We start from the raw sequence: 20,064 nt of genomic DNA, 5'->3' as shown, positions 1-20,064 counted from the left end.
GCGAATACATGGCTCTGTCCTGAGAAATCCGTCTGTCCCTGTTCCCCAGGGGCACCGCGTTATCCCCCCTTGTGGATCTTTCCAGAGACATTCTGGCTTAATATCCCCATGCGTTTATGTTCCCTAAAATCCTCCTTTTAAAGAAATCACCCAGGTGGTCAAATCTTAGGTGCAGCGAGGGCAGAAAGTTGGCCCTTTCTCTGGGGACCGGTCCCTGTCAGTGCCCGTGGATCTGCCCCCCCCTGCCCCTCAACCGCTGAAGAACCTTGAGTGTGTGTCTGTGCCAGAGTTGGTCCATCTGCCGGGTTGGGTTGTTTCTTCCCGTTTGTTTTAGTGCTTCTTGTTTTGATCCTTCCCTCCATGATTTGAGTTGTTCTTTGTGTGGGGTGTGTGTGTGTGTGTGTGTGTGTGTGTGTTATGTGTCTTCTGATAAACCGGAGGGCCATTGTCTGCTGGCAGTGTGCTAGGTAGGCCTTGTCAACCCATACCTGGCGAGGAGATAGGCCCAGAGAGGGGCGGGCACTGGCCCGTGCCATCCAGCCTGTGCTGCCCCGTCTGGGCGAGCTGAGTCAGGGACCCAGCGCAGAGGCACCCCAAACTCCAGCCAGCTGTGGCTCTGCAAGGCCAAGAGCAACAGCAGCCCCGCCCCCCATCCCCGGGCAAGGGTAGGGAGGAGGAGTGCGTTTGGCCGGCAGGAAGGGATCTGGAAACACAGGGGGAGTTGGGTTTATACCTGAGTGAGGAGTTCGGAGGGAGGTTTGGGAGCCCGGGACTGGAGCCACCATGCAGTGGTTGGGGGTGGGGGGACGGGCAGGAGGTTGTCACTGGAGGCGGCTGCAGGTGTTGGGGTGAGAGGTGATGAGGTAGGGCACCGGGGAGGAGGGAGAGGTGAGGCATCAGAGGAGGCCACAGGAGAGGGCCTGGTGAGTGATGGCAGCACCGGGGAAGGCAGCGGAGGCCCAATGATGCCTGGCACTGGGAAGGGATGAGAGGGGGCGGGAAGGTGGGAGGTGTGTTGATACAGGTGATGGAGAATTCCAGGCTGGGAGCTCGAGAGGCAAGGCTGGAGGCACAGGTGCGAGAGAGACAGGGCCGGTGTCTGGAGCCCGTGGGGGAGGGCTGCCTCCTCTATCAGGGTGGGAACACGGAGCCGGGAGAGGGCACACCTTTCCGTGGGGCCTCCCTTTGCCCGGGTCCCTGTGCCGGAAACATTCTGTGGCCTATTCCTCGGGACCTTGGCGGGCACCTGGCTGCACGGGACCAGTCACCTGGCAGGGCACAGAGACGGGGGCTCTCTGTCGCCTGGGGCCGTCCCAGGTCTGTGCCGCCCACCGACTCGGCCATTGCACCCCAGGCCACAGAATTGCACCTGCTTCAGCCACACTTACTCCTTACTAACGGCTTTGTTTAGAGCGTTCTGTCCCCACCCGTCTTTTCGCATTGCTGTTTCCTGTTCACAGATGCGCAGACAAGCTCCCAGAGGGCAGTGAATGAACGCCCAGGCCTGCTGAGCCCAGCCTCCCGCCCGCGGGGAGCCGGATGAGAGACCCACGAAGCTGGGTCCCATCCTCGGCTGCCTGGGACTCCTGCCTGCTTTCCTTCTTGGAGCCCGGGGCCCTGTATCCCAGAGCGGCGGACCTGCGTGTGGGATCCCGGGGCTGAGGCTGAGCCAGCAGCCTGTGTGTGTGTGTGGATTCTGCCTGTTACCTTCCAGCTGGGTGCCTGTCTGTGACTCAGTGTCCCCTCTGTGCAACGGAGGGTAATCACTCAGGGCCCCGTGAAAGCCAGGTGCGGGAGGCCCGAGGGCACTGGTGCTCAGACCCCTGTGTGCCCTTGTCCACCCCGCTCGACCCCCGCCCCCTTGCCAGCCTCGTTTCGCATGCCTCCCCCCCATGCCGCCTGCTCTAGACCGTGGCTCCCCTCCCTGAGCCCCGGACGCACCCTCTGCTTTCCCGTCTCGGTGTCTTTGCTCTAGAACGCCCTCTTTGCATCTCTACCTCCTCTAATCTTTCCTCCCTTCAAGCCCTTTCTGAACTCCTCCTGCAGGTAGGCTTCCCTGACTTGCGTGTACAGTGAGGCCCCCTCCTGGAGGCCCCTACCGCCCAGGTGCTTTTTCCGGGGTGAACACGGGGAGGGGAGAGCATGGCACCCGTGGGATGGGGGCTCCAGCGACAGCCTGGGGAGCTTCCCAGAGAGACCGGCAGTTCCAAACCCCAATAGCTCAGTGGTCCCACGTCTGGGGTTTTGCCCACAAGCTTTTCCCTGACGCCCCCTCCACTCTCCCCTGGACGGAGCTTGGACACCAGCTCTGCTGTGCCTCATTGTCGACCTCAGTCTCATCTCCAGTATTTCCCCCTCGTCCCCGCTTTCCTTAGTTAAAAAAACCACATTGTGGGGGTGCCTGGGTGGCTCCGTCGGTTGAGCGTCCTACTCTGGATTTCGGCTCAGGTCACGATGCCACGGTTCGTGGGATTGAACCCCACGTCGGGCTCCACGCTGAGCAACTGTCATATGATACTCAGGGGCATTTGTGTGCGTGCCCGTGTGTGTGTGTGTGTGTGTGTGTGTGTGTGTGAGTGAAGCAGGATCCTCCTTCTTGAAAACATTGGGGTCTGATGTAGTTCAATTTTCCCAACGTCCAAGTGGGGGAACTGAGGCCCAGAGGGAGGAAGTGACTTGTCCCAAACCTCAAAGGCAGAGTCCACTGCGGGGTGTAAGTAGCCAGAAGCCTGGCTCTCCAATCGGGGTCTTGGGCCCCGGGGTGGAATGATCTCGGGAGATCCTGGCTCATCAGGACCAGGGCCAGGTGCAGCAGCTGGGATGGAGGGCAGGAGCGGGCAGCTGGTAGGAACCAGAATCTGCCAGCTGTTGACGCCCCCTCCTTCTCCCCCCCCGCCCCCCCGCCTTGTGCTGATGGCCCCAGGCCACATCGCTTATTGACCTCTGGTGTTTAAGCCACAGTCTCTCAGTTTTCCAGGTAACTCCGCCGCACCCCATCTTGGGCGGTCAGGCCTTCCTAGGGCTCAGTCCTGCACCTTCCTTTCTTTTCTCTTTTTAACTTAAAAATACTTGACAAGTAAGCTTCAATAAGCAAAAGTTACTATGTTATTCTCCCAACAAGGGACAATTTCATCCTTTAAAAGAAAATAAGGACTGGGACGCCTGGGTGGCTCAGTCGGTGAAGCGTCCGACTTCGGCTCAGGTCATGATCTCGCGGTTCGTGGGTTCGAGTCCCGCGCCGGGCTCTGTGCTGACAGCTGGGAGCCTGGAGCTGCTTCGGATTCTGTGTCTCCTTCTCTCTCTCTGCCCCTCCCCTGCTTGTGCTCTGTCTCTCTCTGTCTCTCAAAAATGAATACACTTTAAAAAATAAATAAATAAGGACTAAGACCGGAGGGCACAGGGATGATCTGGTTCCCGTCCCAAACGTGAATGGCCAATGCTCTTAGGAGAGCGAGGCCACACACATAAGCTGCAGGAAATACACGCAGGGCTGCTGGGCCAGAGAAGGACGCGACGGAACACCATGAACCGTTGCCAGGCCTGTACAGAAGGGAAATGACGGGCTGAATCGTGACTTTCTGACACCAGAACAGACCACTGCACCCCGTGCACAAGGTGGTTTGGTTCCATCAGTTTAAACCAAGCAGGCTTAATTTTTTTTAATATATATTTTATTAGAGAGAGAGAGAGAGAGAGAGAGAGAGCAAGAGTAAGCACACCAGCAGGGGGAGGGGCAGAGAGAGAGAGAGAGAGAGAGAAAATCCCAAGCAGGCTCTTCACTGTCAGCATAGAGCCCAAAATAGGGCCCGATCTCAGGAACCATGAGATCATAACCTGAACAGAAATCAAGAGTCTGATGCTTAACTGACTGAGCCGCCCAGGCGCCCCGTGAACATTCTCTTATTAACATTATTTGTTTTGGTGTTCAAATCGTGCTGGATTTAGCCAGTGAAACCCCCTCCAAGCCGGCTTCTGTATCCTTTGGACGAGTCCTCATCATTTTTGGAATACTTCCTTGCTTTTCGGCCTGAGAAGATGCTCCAGGTTCCGCCTTCCGGGATTTTTCCAGAAGCACGGTTCTTCCCTGATGCCTGCAGAGACACCTGCGCACTCCCTGAGTCATGAAACCTCATGCCCACCAGCCTGGTCCCTGGGGACCCCTGCGGCCTGAAACTTAGGCGGCCCCCCCCTCTACTTCCTGCTCCCCCCCCCCTCCTGTTAAGGCAGCAGGGACACGAGTGGAGCTCAAACCTTACTGGCTGGGCTCTCTTGGGTTCCTGGTTTCTGTCTCCATTTCTTCATTGGCAAAATGGGGTTGGCAGGACTTTCCATCTCAAAGGGCTGTGGCGAGGATAAAATGCGACAGCCTAGGAAAAACACTCAGCCCAGGGGCAGGTAAGAGGGAGACGCTTGCAGAGGTATGTTGCCCACCCGTGAAGCCTCTCCTGACTTCCCAGCTCCCACCTCCAAGGAGAGAGGCCCCCAGAGTTAGGTGAGTCCAGGAAGGTCTAGCCCACTGGTCTGCCCCCTGCTCGGTCTGGGAGTGGGGCAGGGCGGGCCTGAGCCTCGGTGCAAGTCTGGCTGCTGTTTCCCGGCCGCGTTCCCTCAGCTTCTTTTTAGCAACTTGGGGGCACACCATCGGGTTTGCTGTACTATTTTACCCATTGTCCATCCCCGATCTCTGTTTCCCTAGCCTTCCACTTCCCGCTAGCACACCCTCTAATATATAGAGCCATCTCCCAGGCTGTCAGAATTTCATTCTAAAAAGACATGGTGATGCTTTGGGAGTGTTTTTAAATGTTTGCGTAAATGAAGCCAGGCAGTCAATAAACCCCATTGTTCTTTCGCTCCTCACTTCTGAGGCTCTGCGACCTTTCCCGAATGTCCCGTTGTGGCTACTCATCCATTCCACCGGGAGGGGGCAGGAGGGAGGGAGGGTCACCTACGCCAGCAGCCACAGGCAATGCTTCCGCCCACCTCCGTGTCTGCCACACGCCGGTGAACACATCACGTAATTTGCGGGGGGTATTTAATTTCACTCGTTGCCTGCTTGACTTACAGAACCACTCACTGGCCCCGTTTACAGGCTGTGGGCAAGTTTTCTTGGAAGCACTGTGTGGCCCTACCCGTGCCCAAGCTTCTCCAGGGCTCAGGGTCCACAACTGGGCGTAGACACGGTGATCCTGACCCACACGACTCTGTGAGGGTGACTGCAAAGAACGCTCGGCACAGTGCTTGGGCCTGCTGCCCCCGTTGCCACCCCACCCCCGGGCTGGGCCAGTCGATGGTGAGTCTGGGCCAGAGGAGCAGCGATCAGAGCAGAGAAGGCTGGCGCCCAAGCCCCTCCTATCACGCTGAAAGACTGTAGCCCAGAGAGAGTGGGTAGTTTGGGCAAAGCCGCACCGCTGGCGGGGGCTGGCTCTGCCTGTGCCTGGGCCTTGAACTAGCACAGCTGCAGAGTTAAGTCTGGCTTGACCCCCAAGACCCCCCCCCCCCCCCGTACAGCAGCGGTGTGGGGCGTCTCCGGAGTCCGCCCAGCGAGCTGGTACACCGGGGTCAAACCTGCCACACCCCTGAGGGCGGGGCTTCGCGGCCCTGGAACCTCATTGGCTGGGGCGGCGGGCGACCCAGCCCGGGGCGGGGCAGGTGCACGGGGCGGGGCAGGTGCACGGGGCGGGGCAGGTGCACGTAGGGCGGGGCCCCGGCTCCCGCCAGAGCTTTTCTTCGGAGCGACCTCTCCTCTCCAGCGCTGACTGTCTCCGTGCGGCGGCCCGGCCCGTCTCCGTCCCGACCCCAGCCCGGCGGCCCCGACTGCCATGCACTGCTACGAGGAGGAGGGCAGCTGGAGCCTGTCCTTCGCGGGCGCCGGCTTCCTGGGGCTCTACCACGTGGGTGTGACCAGCTGCCTCAGGGAGCGCGCCCCGCACCTCCTCCGGGGCGCCCGCCGCTTCTACGGCTCCTCGTCCGGGGCGCTCAACGCCATCAGCATCGTCTCCGGCAAGACCGTCGGTGCGCGGGGGACGGCGCGGGCGAGGAGCGCGGCGGGACGCTGGCTCCACGCGGGATGGAGGGCGCCGAGAGGGGCGTTTCGGGGCCTCGTGCCGGGCGCTGGGGCCTGCGCCCTTTGCATCCAGCATGCTCCCATCTAAGCCTTATGAGAACCCTGAGGACTCGGGGCTGTGGTTACCCTTGTTTCGCAGAGGACCGAGCAGAGCTGGGGATCCTGCTCCCGAGATCACAAGGTGGACGGAGCATTTGAACGCAGGGCTGGGCACAGAAAATCTGAGATGGAGAGGGGGAGACACCCGGGAAGGAGGTCAAGTCTTTGGGACGGACGTGGGCAGACCCCCTGGGTGGCTGAGGACCCTCTCCTCCTGTCCCCTGCATCCGCAGATTTCTGCTGCTCCCATGTACTGGGCATGGTCAAGCAGGTGGAGCGCCTCAGCCTGGGTATCTTCCACCCTGCCTTCGCGCCCATCGAGCACATCAGACAGCAGCTGCAGGACTTACTGCCCACCGACATTCATGTCCTGGCCTCCCAGCGGCTGGGCATCTCGCTGACCCGCTGGCCCGATGGCCACAACATCATAGTCACCGACTTCGCGAACCGCAGGGAAGTCATCCAGGTGAGAGCAGGGGTGGGACCCGGGCCCTGGAGACAGGGGACTGGGCCCCATCTCCTACCAGGGACTTTCAGGTGCTTTCCAGGGACAGACACTCCTTGGGGGTGGGGTGACCTTAGCCTTGGGTTTGTTTACAAACAAGACAGTGGAGGTGCAGAGAGGAGCCACAGGGTGAGCGCGGAGTGCCCATACTCCCGGCTTGCTTTGGGAAGGCCCCATGGCTGCACACAGAGAAGGGTATGGCTGGGGAGGGGGCAAAGTCAGGCTTCTGTGCTCAGGGCCCCTGAAGGGGCTGCTTTTCCAGAGGCGTGCCTGCCCACGATGGAAGAGGAAACAATCCAGTATTGTTATAAAACAGGAGGTTGTGACGTCGGGGAGAGAGGCCGGCGACAGGCTGTGGGGGTGTTCAGGCGGGCTCAGTAGGGGTTGGGTCCCCGGGAGAGCTCAGGCAGGTAGGGAGGCAGGTCCCTACCCTGGAGGGCCTCAGCTCCCCCATCGCAGCTCTGCCTTCCCTTCCTGTTAGGATCTGTGCCTTCCACCCAGACTGGGAGCCCTAATGCAGAACCTGCTTCACCTTGCTGACCCCAGCCCCCAGCCCCCAGCATGGGGACTGTTTCTGAGTCTGTGCCTCTGTGCTGATTGGAATTCGTCGTGTGTACAAGAGAGGGGCCAGTCCCTTGCTGTGTCTTGATGTCCACTGGCTCTTGATGTCACTGACACCTAAAGGGTGTCCCAATGTCTTTGCCTGTATGGCACATAGCACAGGACCTGGCACGTAATAGGTACTCAGTCAACATTAGCTGCTGTCACTGTTATCTGTGTGAACAAGGCTCCCACTTGCATTTCCAACTGGTTAGGGACAGGATGCCTTCTGCATTTCCCAGAGAGGGTTGGAGGCATATTTCCAAGGAGACCTCGAGACAAGGTTCCATGCTTGATGAGTTTGGTAAGCTCTACATCAGTGTTTCTCAACCAGAGGTGATTCTTTTGCCTCCCCATCCCACCCCCCAGTGACATCTGGCAACGTTGGAGGCATTTTCGTTTATCACAGCTCTGTGTGGGGGGGCACAAAGTACTGACACTTCGTGGGTAGAGGCCAAGGATGCTGCTAAATATCCCACGGTGTTCAGGACAGCCCCCTCCCACCCCATCTCCCACTCACAAGGCAGAATTCTCGAGCCCCCAATGTCAATATGTTAAGCATCGTTTTCACTGCAGGATTTGTCAGAGCCTCTGCTGGGAAGGGCACAGAAAATCTGAGATGGAGAGGGGGAGGCACCCGGGAAGGAGGTCAAGTCTTTGGGACGGACGTGGGCAGACCCCCTGGGTGGCTGAGGACCCTCTCCTCCTGTCCCCCGCACCCGCAGATTTCTGCTGCTCCCATTTCCTGGGCATGGTCCTGGGCACGGGAAGAGTGGACACAGTGTTTCCCAAGTGGGTAAATAAGTCAGGGTTTCTTCTTCTTCTTTTTTAAATGTTTATTTATTTATTTTAAGAGAGAGGGAGAAAATTCCAAGCAGGCTCTATGCCATCAGCTCAGGGACTGACTTGGGGCTCCAACTCCTGAACCATGAGATCATGACCTGAGCCAAAATCAACAGTCAGATGCTTAACTGACTGAGCCACCCAGGCGCCCCTTTTAAGGTTATTTATTTATTGAGAGAGAAGTGAGAGGGAGAGAGAGAGAGAGAGAGAGAGAGAGAGAGAAACAAAGAACATGAGTGGGGGAGGGGCAGAGACAGAGAAAGAATCCCAAGCAGGCTTTGCACTGTCATCGTGGAGTCCGATGCGGGGCTCAAACTCACGAACCGCCGTGAGATCACGACCTGAGCTGAAACCAAGAGTCTTACGCTTAACCGGAAGTCAGGGTTTCTTATTTGAGATGCCTCTGGCTGAATCGGTGTTCAGGGAGCACACCGTGGGAGGCATATCTAGATTGTTGGCGGAGAGTTCCTGCCCACTGGGTGAAGGGGAAATGGGTACTTGGTGCCTCTGTTTGTCCCTGGGGGAAAGGGAAGTCCCAGCAGCAGTTTCGAGTGAGCAAGGACCCATCGGCAGGAAGACGAGGGTGGGTGTCATGACAGGCTTGCCTTCAAGTGCCTTCTTGACCTTGGGAACCCAGCTGGGACGTGACACCTCTCTGGGCCCCATTTCCCTTCCCTGAGCACAAAACTCATGCCGCGTACTTCGCAGGCTGCTCTGCCCCGAGCAGGTTCCGAACAGCAGGAGTGTGAACAATTGTGTTTCCACTTACTCGTCTTCCCAGGCTCTGGTCTGTACTTTATACATTCCTTTCTACTGTGGGACGATCCCCCCCGAATTCAGAGGGGAGGTAAGTGCACTTGGGGGGCTTGATGACTGAGTCCCCGCCCCGTGCTCTGGGTGGCCCAGTGTTCCTAGCGCTGACAGCCGTGTGGGGGGAGGGAACCCGTGCCTCTTGAGCACCTGCTGCGTGCCAGCCCTCCACCCCAGATTCCCTGCTCCTGGGGGGCGGTGCTCAGAACATCCTGGGCTCGGGTGGACCCAGTGGCTCCGGGGCAGCTGGAGGTCACCGGCTGCAGCCCATTTCTGGCCGGTGGCTCCATGGCGGTATGGGGAGAGGGCAGGCATCCTGAGCAGACAGCCCACACGAATTGCAGCGCTACTTTGATGGGGGCCTGAGCAACAACCTGCCCTTCGCGGACTCTCCCTCCACCATCACCGTGTCCCCTTTCCACGGGACAGTGGACATCTGCCCCCAGAGCACCTCGGCCAGCATTCACGAGCTGAACACCTTCAATGCGAGTTTCCAGATATCCACCAAGAACTTCTTCCTGGGGTTTGCCTCCCTCATATCCCCCAGCCCTGAGGTAGGTCTGGCCCCGGCACCCGCCTGGAAGGTATAAGAGGCTTGGCCATGATCAAGGGTCCTCTGAGTCAGACTGTGTCCCCACACCCTCCCCGCCACCTCAGGGAAGTTAGGATACACGTCCCGAGTCTTACGTCCGAGCCCTTGAACCCACAACTCGGGGCTCAGGTGGTGCCCATACTCTCCTTCCCCTGCCCGAGCAAGTCTTGAGTTGGGACTGGGCCCATATCAAGGCATGCTAAGGCCAACTCTCCCGAGCATGGGGTTGAGCCAGGCCTCTGTGGATACTTCCCTGGGTCAGGCTCTGTGAGAAGGTACTGTTATCATCTCCTTTCTCAGGGGAGGACACCAAGGCTCAGAGAGGTTAAGCAACCTGTTCAGAGTCACACAGCCCAGAAGCAGCAAAGCCAGGTTCCAAATCCTCAGCTAGCCCAGACCCGTGCTCTGAACCGCCACCACCCTAGACTGTGGCCAGATTGACCATCCCCGTGGAGGCGAGGCAGAAACACAGACAAAGGTGGACAATAGACTTACATTTCCTGCTTTTTTTCCCCCCGGTATTTTGGGAAAATGGGGAATTTGACAGCAAATGGTTTATCCCCATAACACACCCAACCGTGCCTTGGCCTCCCCTGTTCCTTCAGACGTGTTTTGGTTCTGTCGTGTTTTATTTTGTTTTGTTTTTTACTTTAAGTAAACTCCGTGCCACACCAGGGGCTCGAACTCAGCCCCGAGATCAAGAGCCACACGCTCTACTGACTGAGCCAGCCAGGCACCTCGGTTCTGTCGTGTTTTCTAATCTATGACACAAGTTCATGTTCCCGTCCTCTCATCTCCCCTATACCTGTGGGGTGGGCAAAAAAATCTCAGCCCCATCTTACAGTCAAGGAAAAGCTAAAGCTCTCAGAAAGGTGGCGTGGCCATTCCAAGGCCCCATAGCGTGGGAAGGTGGAGCTCCCTTCGGGCCCGATAGGTGCCTTTTCCCCACTAGGGGAGCTCTGATTGAGACAGGCAGGTGTGGGCCCCCAGTTTCCTCTGCCGTCTCAGGCTCGTTCTGGAAATAAACACCAAAGGACCATGCATTGACCAACAGGGAACCAGACGATGTCCCAGGCATCCTGACCTGGGCCGAGTTATCCCATTTTCCAGAGGAGGGAACTGAGACCAGAGAGAGGAGAGTCTGGAGCAGGAGCCCCCCCTTCCCGCCAAGGAGTCTTAGAGGAGGGAGGTGACACGGGGTCATGGGGAGGGAAGCAGCTTGAACAGATCGCAGATCTTCAACTGGAAGCAGTCCCCGCCCAGCAGTGGGGGCCTTGAACCCTGCTGAGGGGCCTCTTGGGAGCGTGGGCTGGGCAGGGATTGCTTCCGGTTGAAGACGGGTCTCTGGCCTACGAACTGCCAGCTCGAGGGGCGGGTCCGGGCCTTCCTCATCCCATCCTGACCTGTGTGTTGGCAGATGGTAGCTGACAATTGCAGACAAGGCTACCTGGACGCCCTCAGGTTCCTGGAGAGACGCGGTAGGTGGCCGGGCATCCTGCTTCCCCGGGGTCCCAAGTGGACCTTGCTTTTCAGGTGTTTGAGTTTTTCGGGACCTCAGCTCACTTATTCTCTTCCTCAGCATCTACTCTGTGCCTGGCCTGAGCTGGATGCTGGGGACCCAGAGAGGATCACACATGTGCCCTGCTCTTGAACTGTTCTTAGTCCGGGGTGGGGGAACAGACCAAGAGAGAGACGTCTCCCCACGGAGATGGAGGGATGCTCACGCCTACGGTGTCAGAGGGGACACTGACCCAGCCTGGGGGGTGGGCAAGGAGGGCTTCCTGGAGGCGGTGGCAACAGATAAGCTGGGTTTTGACTAGTTATGAAAAATACAGAAAGGTTGGAGACAGAAAGGAAGAGGGCGGATGAGCAAAGGAACAGGGCCCAGCACCTTCAGTGAACACAGCTCAGTTTGGCTGCAGGAGTGTGTGTGTGTGTGTGTGTGTGTGTGTGTGTTCATGCGGGAGGGGTGGGCCAGAGAGGTCTTCCCAGTTGGAGAGCTCGATTGTCCTCCCACAGGACACTGCTTTTTTTTTTTTTAATGTTTATTTTATTTTTGAGACAGAGAGAGACAGACCATGAACGGGGGAGGGGCAGAGAGAGAGGGAGACACAGAATCCGAAGCAGGCTCCAGGCTCCGAGCTGTCGGCACAGAGCCCGATGTGGGGCTCGAACTCATGGACCGTGAGATCATGACCTGAGCCGAAGTCGGACGCTTCACCGACTGAGCCACCCAGGCGTCCCAAGAGCACTGCTCTTCAAAGGGGTAGTTCTGAGATTTGAGCCCAGGCTGTCCGGCTCCAGACCCCAAGTCCTTTACCCTCCACACTACAGCCCCAAACACAGAGCAGCAGGAAGAATCTGCTGAGCGCTTAAAATGTGCCCAGATCTGGGCTTGAGCTTTAGGTATTTGTCTCGTTCAATTCTCAGAACAACCCCATAAAGCAGACTGGAATTTTCTCCTTTGTCAAAGAGGGAAACCGAAGCGTTGAGCACCTAGACCACATAGCTAGCAGGTGTTGGCATTAGGATTTGAACCTTGGACCGGTTCGTCATGGTCTGGGATCTGATTAACCACTAGAAAGTGCATGGGAAATGGAGCAGAGAAGGGCCAGGGGAGAGCAGGACGAGGTCGTTCAGGATGAGCCGCGGGTCCATTCGGCAGCGAGCAGGTCCCCAGAGCTGGGTTTGGGGATTGAGAGGTGCAGGTGGCGTGGAGGGCCAGGGGAGTCACTGTCGCCAGGGAGCTCCAGATGTGCTGACCTGTCGTGTCCCTCTTCTCTACTGACCCAGGACTTACCAAGGAACCAGTGCTTTGCATGCTGGTGTCTAAGGAGCCCCCAGCCCCCGCGAATGGGACCCAGGACACCGACCATGACGGTGGCCAGAAGGGGGGCCTGTCTGTCAACTGGTCAGTGCCCAACGTGCTGGTCAAGGACGTGCCCGACTTCGAGCGGCTCTCACCAGAGCTGGAGGCTGGTACTGCCCTTCCTTCATGCCCTTGCTCACCTACCACGTGCCCTGCGCACAGGGGCCTGGGGGCAGGGACTCTACCCTGAAGGACCTCGCGGCCTGGAAGAGGACAGGACTCATTTACTGAGCGTCTCCCGAGTGCCAAGTGTGATGCCAAGGCCTTTTTACCTGTTGTGTCACTCAATCCGCTCCACAACCGTGCGCCCTGGTGTTTTTCTTTTTTTAAAAATTTTTTTTTAACGTTTATTTATTTTTGAGACAGAGAGAGACAGAGCATGAACAGGGGAGGGGCAGAGAGAGAGGGAGACACAGAATCGGAAACAGGCTCCAGGCTCTGAGCTGTCAGCACGGAGCCCAACGCGGGGCTTGAACTCACGGACGGCGAGATCATGACCTGAGCCGAAGTCGGACGCTTAACCGACCAAGCCACCCAGGCGCCCCAACCCTGGTGTTTTTCTTACCCCGTTCCACTGATGAGGAAACTGAAGCTCAGAGAGGCGGTTGGGAGATTCACACCCAAATCCGTGCCTCAGAAAGCCAGGTCTTTGCCCGCTGCCCAGGGGAAGCGCAGGAAGTCCTGAGGGACCTAAGAGAGTCACACACAGAGGGTTCTGGACTCTCCACACATGGTGATGGGCTCATCTCACCCTCCCAACAATGCCACGAGGATGGCACTGAATTGTCCCCATCGTACGGAAACCGTTGCACAGAGAGGTTAAGTGACTTGTCCAAAGTCATACAGCTAACAAACTGCCAGAGCAGCGAACCATTCTGCTGTGAACCATTTAGTCTGCTCTCCTGCTTAGTGACCCCAGAGTCACAACTGCCACAACAGCAGAGGCCAGGCATGTGTAATGGTGGCGGGGACGTGGGTTTGAACAGCATCTAAGTGAGACTTGGAAGGAGGCGTGGTGGCCAGGCAAAAGGGGGCAGACGAGTGGCCAGGCAGAAGGTACAGCATGTGCAAATGTCCTGGGTTTGGTGGGGGCAGCTGGAGGCCCCTGTGGCCACAGCATTGTGGTTGAGGGGCAGGGGAGCAGAGGCTGGGAGGGTCAGGCAGGTGGCTTTGAAACTGCAGGAGGAGAGAGATGGGGAGCCACTGCAGGGGTGGGGGGTGCTTACAGAGGGCACCCCCTCCTTTTCAGAGTTGAGTACTTCTCTGAACTCTAGATCCTGTGTTCACTGCACCTAGCTGGGGTGGGACGGGCTACGGGCGGGGGTGGGGAGGCTGGAAGCAGAGACGATGGTGGTTGAGGTCAGAGCAAGGACAATGTGGGTGGGCGAGGGGACGCAGCCTCCTCCTGCGCCGGAGACCAGACGGGCGTGCGGAAATGGGTCTGGATCTGTGCTGAGCCCCTGAGGTCCAAGCTTGGAGCTCTGGGACCAAGGCAGCATCCCTGCCGCCACGTGGGGGCACCAGAGAGCCGCCTCCGGAATGGGGCGTCACAGCCAGCACGTCCCTGGGACTGAGCTGGCCAACCCTTGACGGACATTCCCTAATCCTCTCCTGCCTGCCTGGGAGGGAGATCCTTTTCAGAGGAGGTAGCCTCCGCTCAGGGAAGGGAAGGGACCCGTCCTGGGGCACGCGGCAGGTAAACGAGCAGCTGGGTCTTTGTGCCGTGCTGTCTGTGACCCCTCCAAGTGGCCGTCTCTAGACGGCCATCTAGAGATGGAAAGAGCTCGGGGAGCCTGGCAGGCCTTGGGTCCACCCTGGCCCTGCCTCTTCCTGGGATGGTCTTTGGGCAGGTCACTTCTCCACTCTGAACCTCAGTCTCCTCATCTGGGACAGGGGCACGCCCTGCCAACATCAGGGACACTGATGCGAGAGCACGACCTGAGTGCCTCGCCCCCTGCCGGCTCCTGCGAGGGGCTTGATCAGGCGTGCCGTTTTTTTTTTTTTTTTCCCCTCTGCAGATGGAGGGCGGGGGGCAGGCGCAGTTTGCAGACTGTGTGAGGTGGACAGGGGTTCAGGCCACCTTCCCTAAGGGTGATGGTGGAGGGGGGGCTGGCTGGAGGGCTGGCTGGTCACGCCACGGCTTCTCTCGTAGCACTGAAGAAAGCATGTATGAGGGACACCAGCCCCTGGGCCCAATTCTGTCGGTCAGGACCCGGGCGGGCCCTGACCTACTTCCTACTGCCCTGGACGCTACCCTTCGAGTATGTTTACTTCCGGAGCAGAAGGTGAGGCCCAGCCAGGGCTCCTGGGAGGGGCCTGGCTTGTCCCGGATTGTGGCGGGAGGGGCAGCCGGCGCGCCGGGTGGGCGGGGCCTGGCTGGCCTCCCCTGCTGCTCAGTCTTGGTCACACAGCCCAGAGGAGTCTCGGTGGTCTCCCCCTGCGAGACGGGACCACTGGGGAGATGGTGTAGCAGCTGTGACCGACTGATCAGAAATGGGACCCCCGGGTCAGCATCCTGGCCGCTCGCCTGTCTCTAGGCCCTTTGGCCCTTCGCTCTACCTGTTAGAGCCTCAGAGAAAATGCACTATGTCTGGGGAAATAACTCCGGGGGGGGGTCTGGCTCAGATTAGCTGTGTGGCCTGGGACAGGTGTCTTGACCTCTCTGGGCCTCAGTTCCTTTTCTGTAAAACAAAGCCCATGGAGTGCCTGGGTGGCATCCAGCTTCGGCTCAGGTCGTGATCTCAGGGTTTGAGAGTTCGAGCCCCGCGTCGGGTTCTGTGCTGACGGCTCGGAGCCTGGAGCCTGCTTCGGATTCTGTGTCTCCCTCTCTCTCTGCCCCTTTCTGTTCATGCTCTGTCTCTCTCTCTCTCTCTCTCTGTCTCCCAAAAATAAACATAAAAAAACAAAAAAAACCAAGGCCCTTCCAGGACAGACTGGTTGTGGTTAAGCCCTCTCTAACCATTTTAACTTTGCTGACTAATGAATCACTCTGCATTTTTGGTTTATTCATTCCACCAGTAGTTATTGAGGGCCTGGCCAGGGCTTGGCTGGGGATAGGGAGGCAGCCCTGACTCAGATCTAGCCCCTCACCCTGTGGAGCTCGCAGCCCATGAACCATCACACCTCTGTGCAATCACACCTCTGTCCAGAGATACCTAGAGAGGTCTATCCTGGCTGTGTTTCCTAAAAGAGGTCTACACTGCCTGTGAACTGAGACAGCTCACACTAGGGGCAATCTGGTCAGGGAAGGCTGCCTAAGGGAAGTAACTTTTGAGTCCTAATCTGAAGGCTGGGTCCACCAGGCAAAGAGGGAAGGGCAAAGCATTCAGACGGATGGAACAACATATGCAAAGGTCCTGGGGCAGAAGGCAGAGGAAGTAAGGCTCTTTGGAGGCCAGTGTGGCTGGAACCAAAAGGTGGGGTGCTGTACAAGACGGGGCTGGTGGTGAGGTGGTGTGGCGGTGGCTGGCAGGGGCTAGACATGCGGGGCTCTATAGCCAGGTGAGGACTGTGGTTTTCATCCTAACAGTGGTGGGAACACAGTGAAGAGTTTCAGTAGGGAAGTGTCACGGGGAGAACTGAATTTAAAAAAAAATTCTTTATTCTCTAAGAGGTCTATGACCATGGGCCACTGGATCAGCCCTGATGCTGAAATTGCCAGTGGCCCAAAGCCAGGAGAGAGCTTTCTGCTGACTCAGATTCTCCTCGTGCTGAGCTGTTAGGTTGAAACCACAGGCTGAAGTCAAAAAGGATAAAAGCAAAGTCTAACCTTTTCAGCCAAAACCAAAAAACAAAAGTCCAGATAGGAGCACTGATGGGAAAACTTGTTCAGACCACAGGGAAGTTCTTCCTTAGCATTCTCTGTAACCTACATGCACATGCAGGTTGCAATAATAGAGGCAGAAGGTCCAGAACAAGGGAGGTGATGGTCTACTTATGTTTTGCTTCTCATACGACACCCTGTGGAGCGCCAGTTCAAGGCCCTGGTTTAGAAGCTCTGCTAAAGGCGACACGTTGGGAGTGAGGCCCTGCAGTGTCCCGTGAGTCTGGGAAGGTGCCCAGCCAGGCACGCGCTCAGCCATAATTGGATGAGCTGGCCCTCTGCTGAGCCGGCACATGGGGAGCCACGGGAGGGTTTGGGCTATGATCAGATGTATGTTTCAGGAAAGTCACTGGTGCTAAGAGGAGAGTGGATGGAGGGCTGTGGAGGAAGGAGGGCAGGTCTGGGGAGGAGAGGGTGGGGCAGAGATACGAAGGAGGTTAGGGACTCTAGGCCAGGTGACGGTCCTCTTTAGGCGGGTGAGGAAACTGAGGCCCGGAGAGGTTCCCTGACCTGCCCAGGGCACACAGCTGATGAGCAGGGCGGCCGGGCCACAACCCCGAGCCGGCCTGACCCCAGAGCCCCGCCCTTTCCCGCTTGGGCTTCCCGTGGAGTCGCTACCCGGCTCTGTGGCGGGGCCGATACCGCGGGGGCTTCTCACCCCCTATTTCACTTCCTTTGGGCCTGGGGCCTCGGGTGCAGGGAGGCACCCGGCTCTGCCCCGGGCCCGCGGGGAGGGGGGGCTCTGCTGGGCCGCACGCTCGGGCTCAGCTGTTTGCTGCCCTTTCCTCCAGGCTGGTGGCATGGCTTCCGGATGTGCCGGCCGACTTGGGGTGGATACAGGGTGAGCTGCAGAGCTTGGGCCTCCGGATCTGCTCCAGGTCGAAGGACCAGCTCCGCAGGCTGTTCAGGTGAGGTTGGCGGACGGGCCTGGGGCGGAGGGGGAGCCGGGTCCCTGGCGGAGAAAGGCTGTTTGTCTGGATCCTGGACAGGCAGGGCGGCACACCTTCCGCGTCCTTCTCCCCGTGCTCCCGCGCGGTCCCTGGCGCCTGTGTTCGGTCACCGCCGTGGGTCAGACCTGTGCTGGGCCTGGATGGAGGAGCTGACCGGCCACACCGGTCGGCCTGCTGGACCTGCTCACAGAGGCAGGGTCCAGGCTCACGGGCCGAGTGGCTTCCCCTGCTCTGCCAGATCCCAGCCAGCCCTTCCAACAGCCTTCCAGATGTCCCTCCAGGTCCTGTGCGGGGTCTGGGTTGGGGCTGCTGTCTCTCAGCCTGCCTCCCTACTGGCTGGAGACCCTGATGTCCTCCCACCCCACCCGACAGACACTTGTTGGGCCATGCCAGGAACCCCAGTGTGGCCGGAATGAGGGGCTCGGGGCCTTCCTCATGGCAGCATCTGGGGGCAGAGGGACTTCGCTGGATGCGAGGGCTGCCTCCCCCCCCCCCCCCCCAGCGGCTTCCCCCTGCCCTTCGTCCAGTCCCAGGCTCTGAAAGCTTGCATTCACCGCCTTCTGCTTCCTCCGCAGCCTGCCGGTCACCAGCCCCCTCCAGCCTGGGGCACCTCCTCCTGTGGACCCGGCCAAGGAGCCCAGACCTCCCCATCAGGCCTGAGGGGCACAAAGAGAGCCAGACCAGTGACTGGCCTCCCCTGACCCTTGCCCTGGCCCTGATCCTGTGCCCACATCTGCTTCCAGTCCTTGAGTCCTGACTCGTCTCCCAGAGCTTAGAGCCCAACCCTCGGCCCAGGGCCAGCACTGGAATTGTCTGCCGAGTGGACGATGGAGGGGACAGCCTCCCTTTCCTCTCAGACTCTGGTCCCTGACTGGGCGGGTGGGGTGACCCCCAGGAACCAGAGGAAGTCCCACCAGCCCCTCTGGAGCCCCTGCTCCTTGGAGCCAGCTCCCTGGGGCCCAAAGACTCCTTTTTTGGGAGAGGCCCAGCCCGTTGGTATGTCCCTGGGTCACTGTATCCAGGTCACCCTGCCCCTGTCTCATCAGAGGGAAAAAGGAAGGCAGGAGCTGAGACACCCATCTTGGTTCCGGAATTTCCGTGTCAAGGGGCTCGGGGGCAGCATGGGCTGGGAAGCAGGATTCGGGGTGTTGCTGAGCTGTTTGAAGGGCGCCTTACAGGAAATGGAGAGAATGCCATATGCTCATACCGGAGATTGGAAGGCAAATGGAAATGATGGGATCCTTTCTCTGACCTCCTTTGTCCAGGGTAACCCCCATGGCCTGCCTCATTCCAGGAACCTTGATCTCTGATGATTTCCTACTGGGTCCATACAGCGGGAGCCCCCACAACCAGGAGATAGGAAGGTGCGAGGGGAGAGAGGGGTTACAGTCTTCTTAGAATCCCACCTCTGTGTGTCCTGTTGGGGTGCCCAAGGGCCCCTGGCTGCCAGCACTGTGGCACTATCCCCTTGTTGCTTGAGAAGTCTCATGGCGGAGCTGTGCCTCCACACACCCCACTCCCGGGCCCCTTTCTCTCTCGGGCAGAGAGTAGAGAGTGGAGAAATGGAGGCATGAGCTAGAGGAAAAGGAAGCAAAGGAATAAATCTGAAGAAAAGAGATCACGAACCATTCATGCATCCGTTCGTTCACCCATTTGATTTATACTTAATGGGTTGTAGGCTCTGGGGTCACAGCCGCGAACGCAACTTGCATTCTGGTGTGGGTGCAGGAGCACCTGCTAAACAGCCAACAGAAGAATGTGCAAATAAGATCATCTGAGGAGCGGCAGTGCTGTGAAGAGAGGGACAAGACGGGATGGAAATGATGGCAGGTGGGGGTGGGAGTGACATCGCATCAGTGGTCCAGGAAGACGTCTCCCAGAAGATGGCGTCGGGGGGTGAGGCCTCAGACCTGCGGCAGAGAGCGGAAGGGAAGAGCTTTGCCAGCGGAGGGAACGGCAAGTGCAAAGGCCCTGAGGTTGAAGTGAGGTCGGTGTGTCTCAGCCACAGAAAGCAGCCAGTGTCCCTGGAGCTGCGTGAGTGACAGGGTGCGCAGGTGGAGGGTAGGCAGAGGCTGGGTCACAGAGGGCACTGTCCGTGTGATCAGGACTTTGGATTTGGGCAGTCCCTGGAAGGTTGGGAGCAGGGAAGCAGATAGGTGAGGGTAGAGGGGGTGAGTGGAGCATTGGAGGGCCTGGGGGGGGGTGGGGGTTGAAAGGGAGAGAAGAGGCCCAGAGAGTTAGGATATGTAGGAGGACCCACCTCCCCACTCATCCCCAGGATCCACTGAGGCTGGGTGGGCTTCTGTCCCCTCTTGCTGTCACTTGGGTGGGGACAGGCACAGATATTGTCCCCTGCAGCAGGAAGGGTCCTGTCCTACCTCGAGTCAAGTGATCTTTAAGCTCCACGGATTCTCTCTGCACAGAGCTGGGATGCCTTGTGTCCACTCCCAGGTGCGGGGCTTGGGATTTCTGGAGAGGGGACGACTGGCCCCCTGGGTCTCCAGGTTGAGAATCTAGAGGCTCAGGAGGCCTCTGAGAATATTCCTGCCCCCCTGTTCTCTGTCCTCCATCTCCAGGAGGACAAACACACCTCCCTTTATCACCCCCTCTCTCATAGGTGCTTTGGGGCTTGCCCCGCGGCCATCTCTGCTCCCATAGCTTTGTTTTGTGTCTTAGATGGAGAAAGGTCCTTGGCTGCTCCCACCTTCCTCTCCATCATCCTTCTGAGCAGCATGTTGCTAGGTGTTTGTAGCTTACATGGTTGAATATCGCAATTGCTGATAATGCTCTGCTCTGAAAACTTCTTTTTGGTCTTTAGTATTTGTGGCTCACGTCACCTCTGCGCAACTGTGGCTGCAGAGATCGCTCACAGTGCTTTACAGTTTGTCAGTGCTCCCTGATTTCTCTCCTCC

The 20,064-nt window shown here is 58.4% G+C and overlaps 1 protein-coding gene across 2 annotated transcripts; it reads left to right on the top strand.

Moving 5' to 3' along the window:
- Positions 1–5,749: 5,749 nt before the first annotated feature.
- Positions 5,750–18,780, top strand: PNPLA5 (patatin like phospholipase domain containing 5). 2 transcript variants are annotated; one of them, XM_043562845.1, is made up of 9 exons: positions 5,750–6,009; positions 6,394–6,626; positions 8,890–8,955; positions 9,263–9,472; positions 10,928–10,988; positions 12,304–12,489; positions 14,532–14,664; positions 16,994–17,110; positions 17,728–18,780. In XM_043562845.1, the coding sequence occupies exons 1-9, from the start codon at positions 5,817–5,819 to the stop codon at positions 17,810–17,812; spliced, it is 1,284 nt and encodes a 427-aa protein (XP_043418780.1). In that variant the 5' UTR covers positions 5,750–5,816; the 3' UTR covers positions 17,813–18,780. The 2 variants fall into 2 exon arrangements, with proteins under 2 accessions (XP_043418780.1, XP_043418781.1); XM_043562846.1 differs by lacking the exon at positions 5,750–6,009 and adding an exon at positions 6,051–6,242.
- The last annotated feature ends 1,284 nt before the right edge of the window (positions 18,781–20,064 follow it).

The sequence above is a fragment of the Prionailurus bengalensis genome, chromosome B4 (assembly GCF_016509475.1).
Source record: "Prionailurus bengalensis isolate Pbe53 chromosome B4, Fcat_Pben_1.1_paternal_pri, whole genome shotgun sequence".
NCBI lineage: Eukaryota > Metazoa > Chordata > Mammalia > Carnivora > Felidae > Prionailurus > Prionailurus bengalensis.
The sequence above is the reverse complement of the archived record's forward strand: the minus strand, read 5'-3'. Positions and strand labels throughout refer to the sequence as shown.

Coding starts and splice junctions, on each gene's coding strand:
- PNPLA5 (XM_043562845.1), top strand. CDS start 5,817: ATGCACTGCTACGAGGAGGAGGGCAGCTGGAGCCTGTCCTTCGCGGGC. Junction 6,010..6,393: donor CGTCTCCGGCAAGACCGTCG/GTGCGCGGGGGA, acceptor CTGCATCCGCAG/ATTTCTGCTGCTCCCATGTA. Junction 14,665..16,993: donor GTTTACTTCCGGAGCAGAAG/GTGAGGCCCAGC, acceptor CCTTTCCTCCAG/GCTGGTGGCATGGCTTCCGG.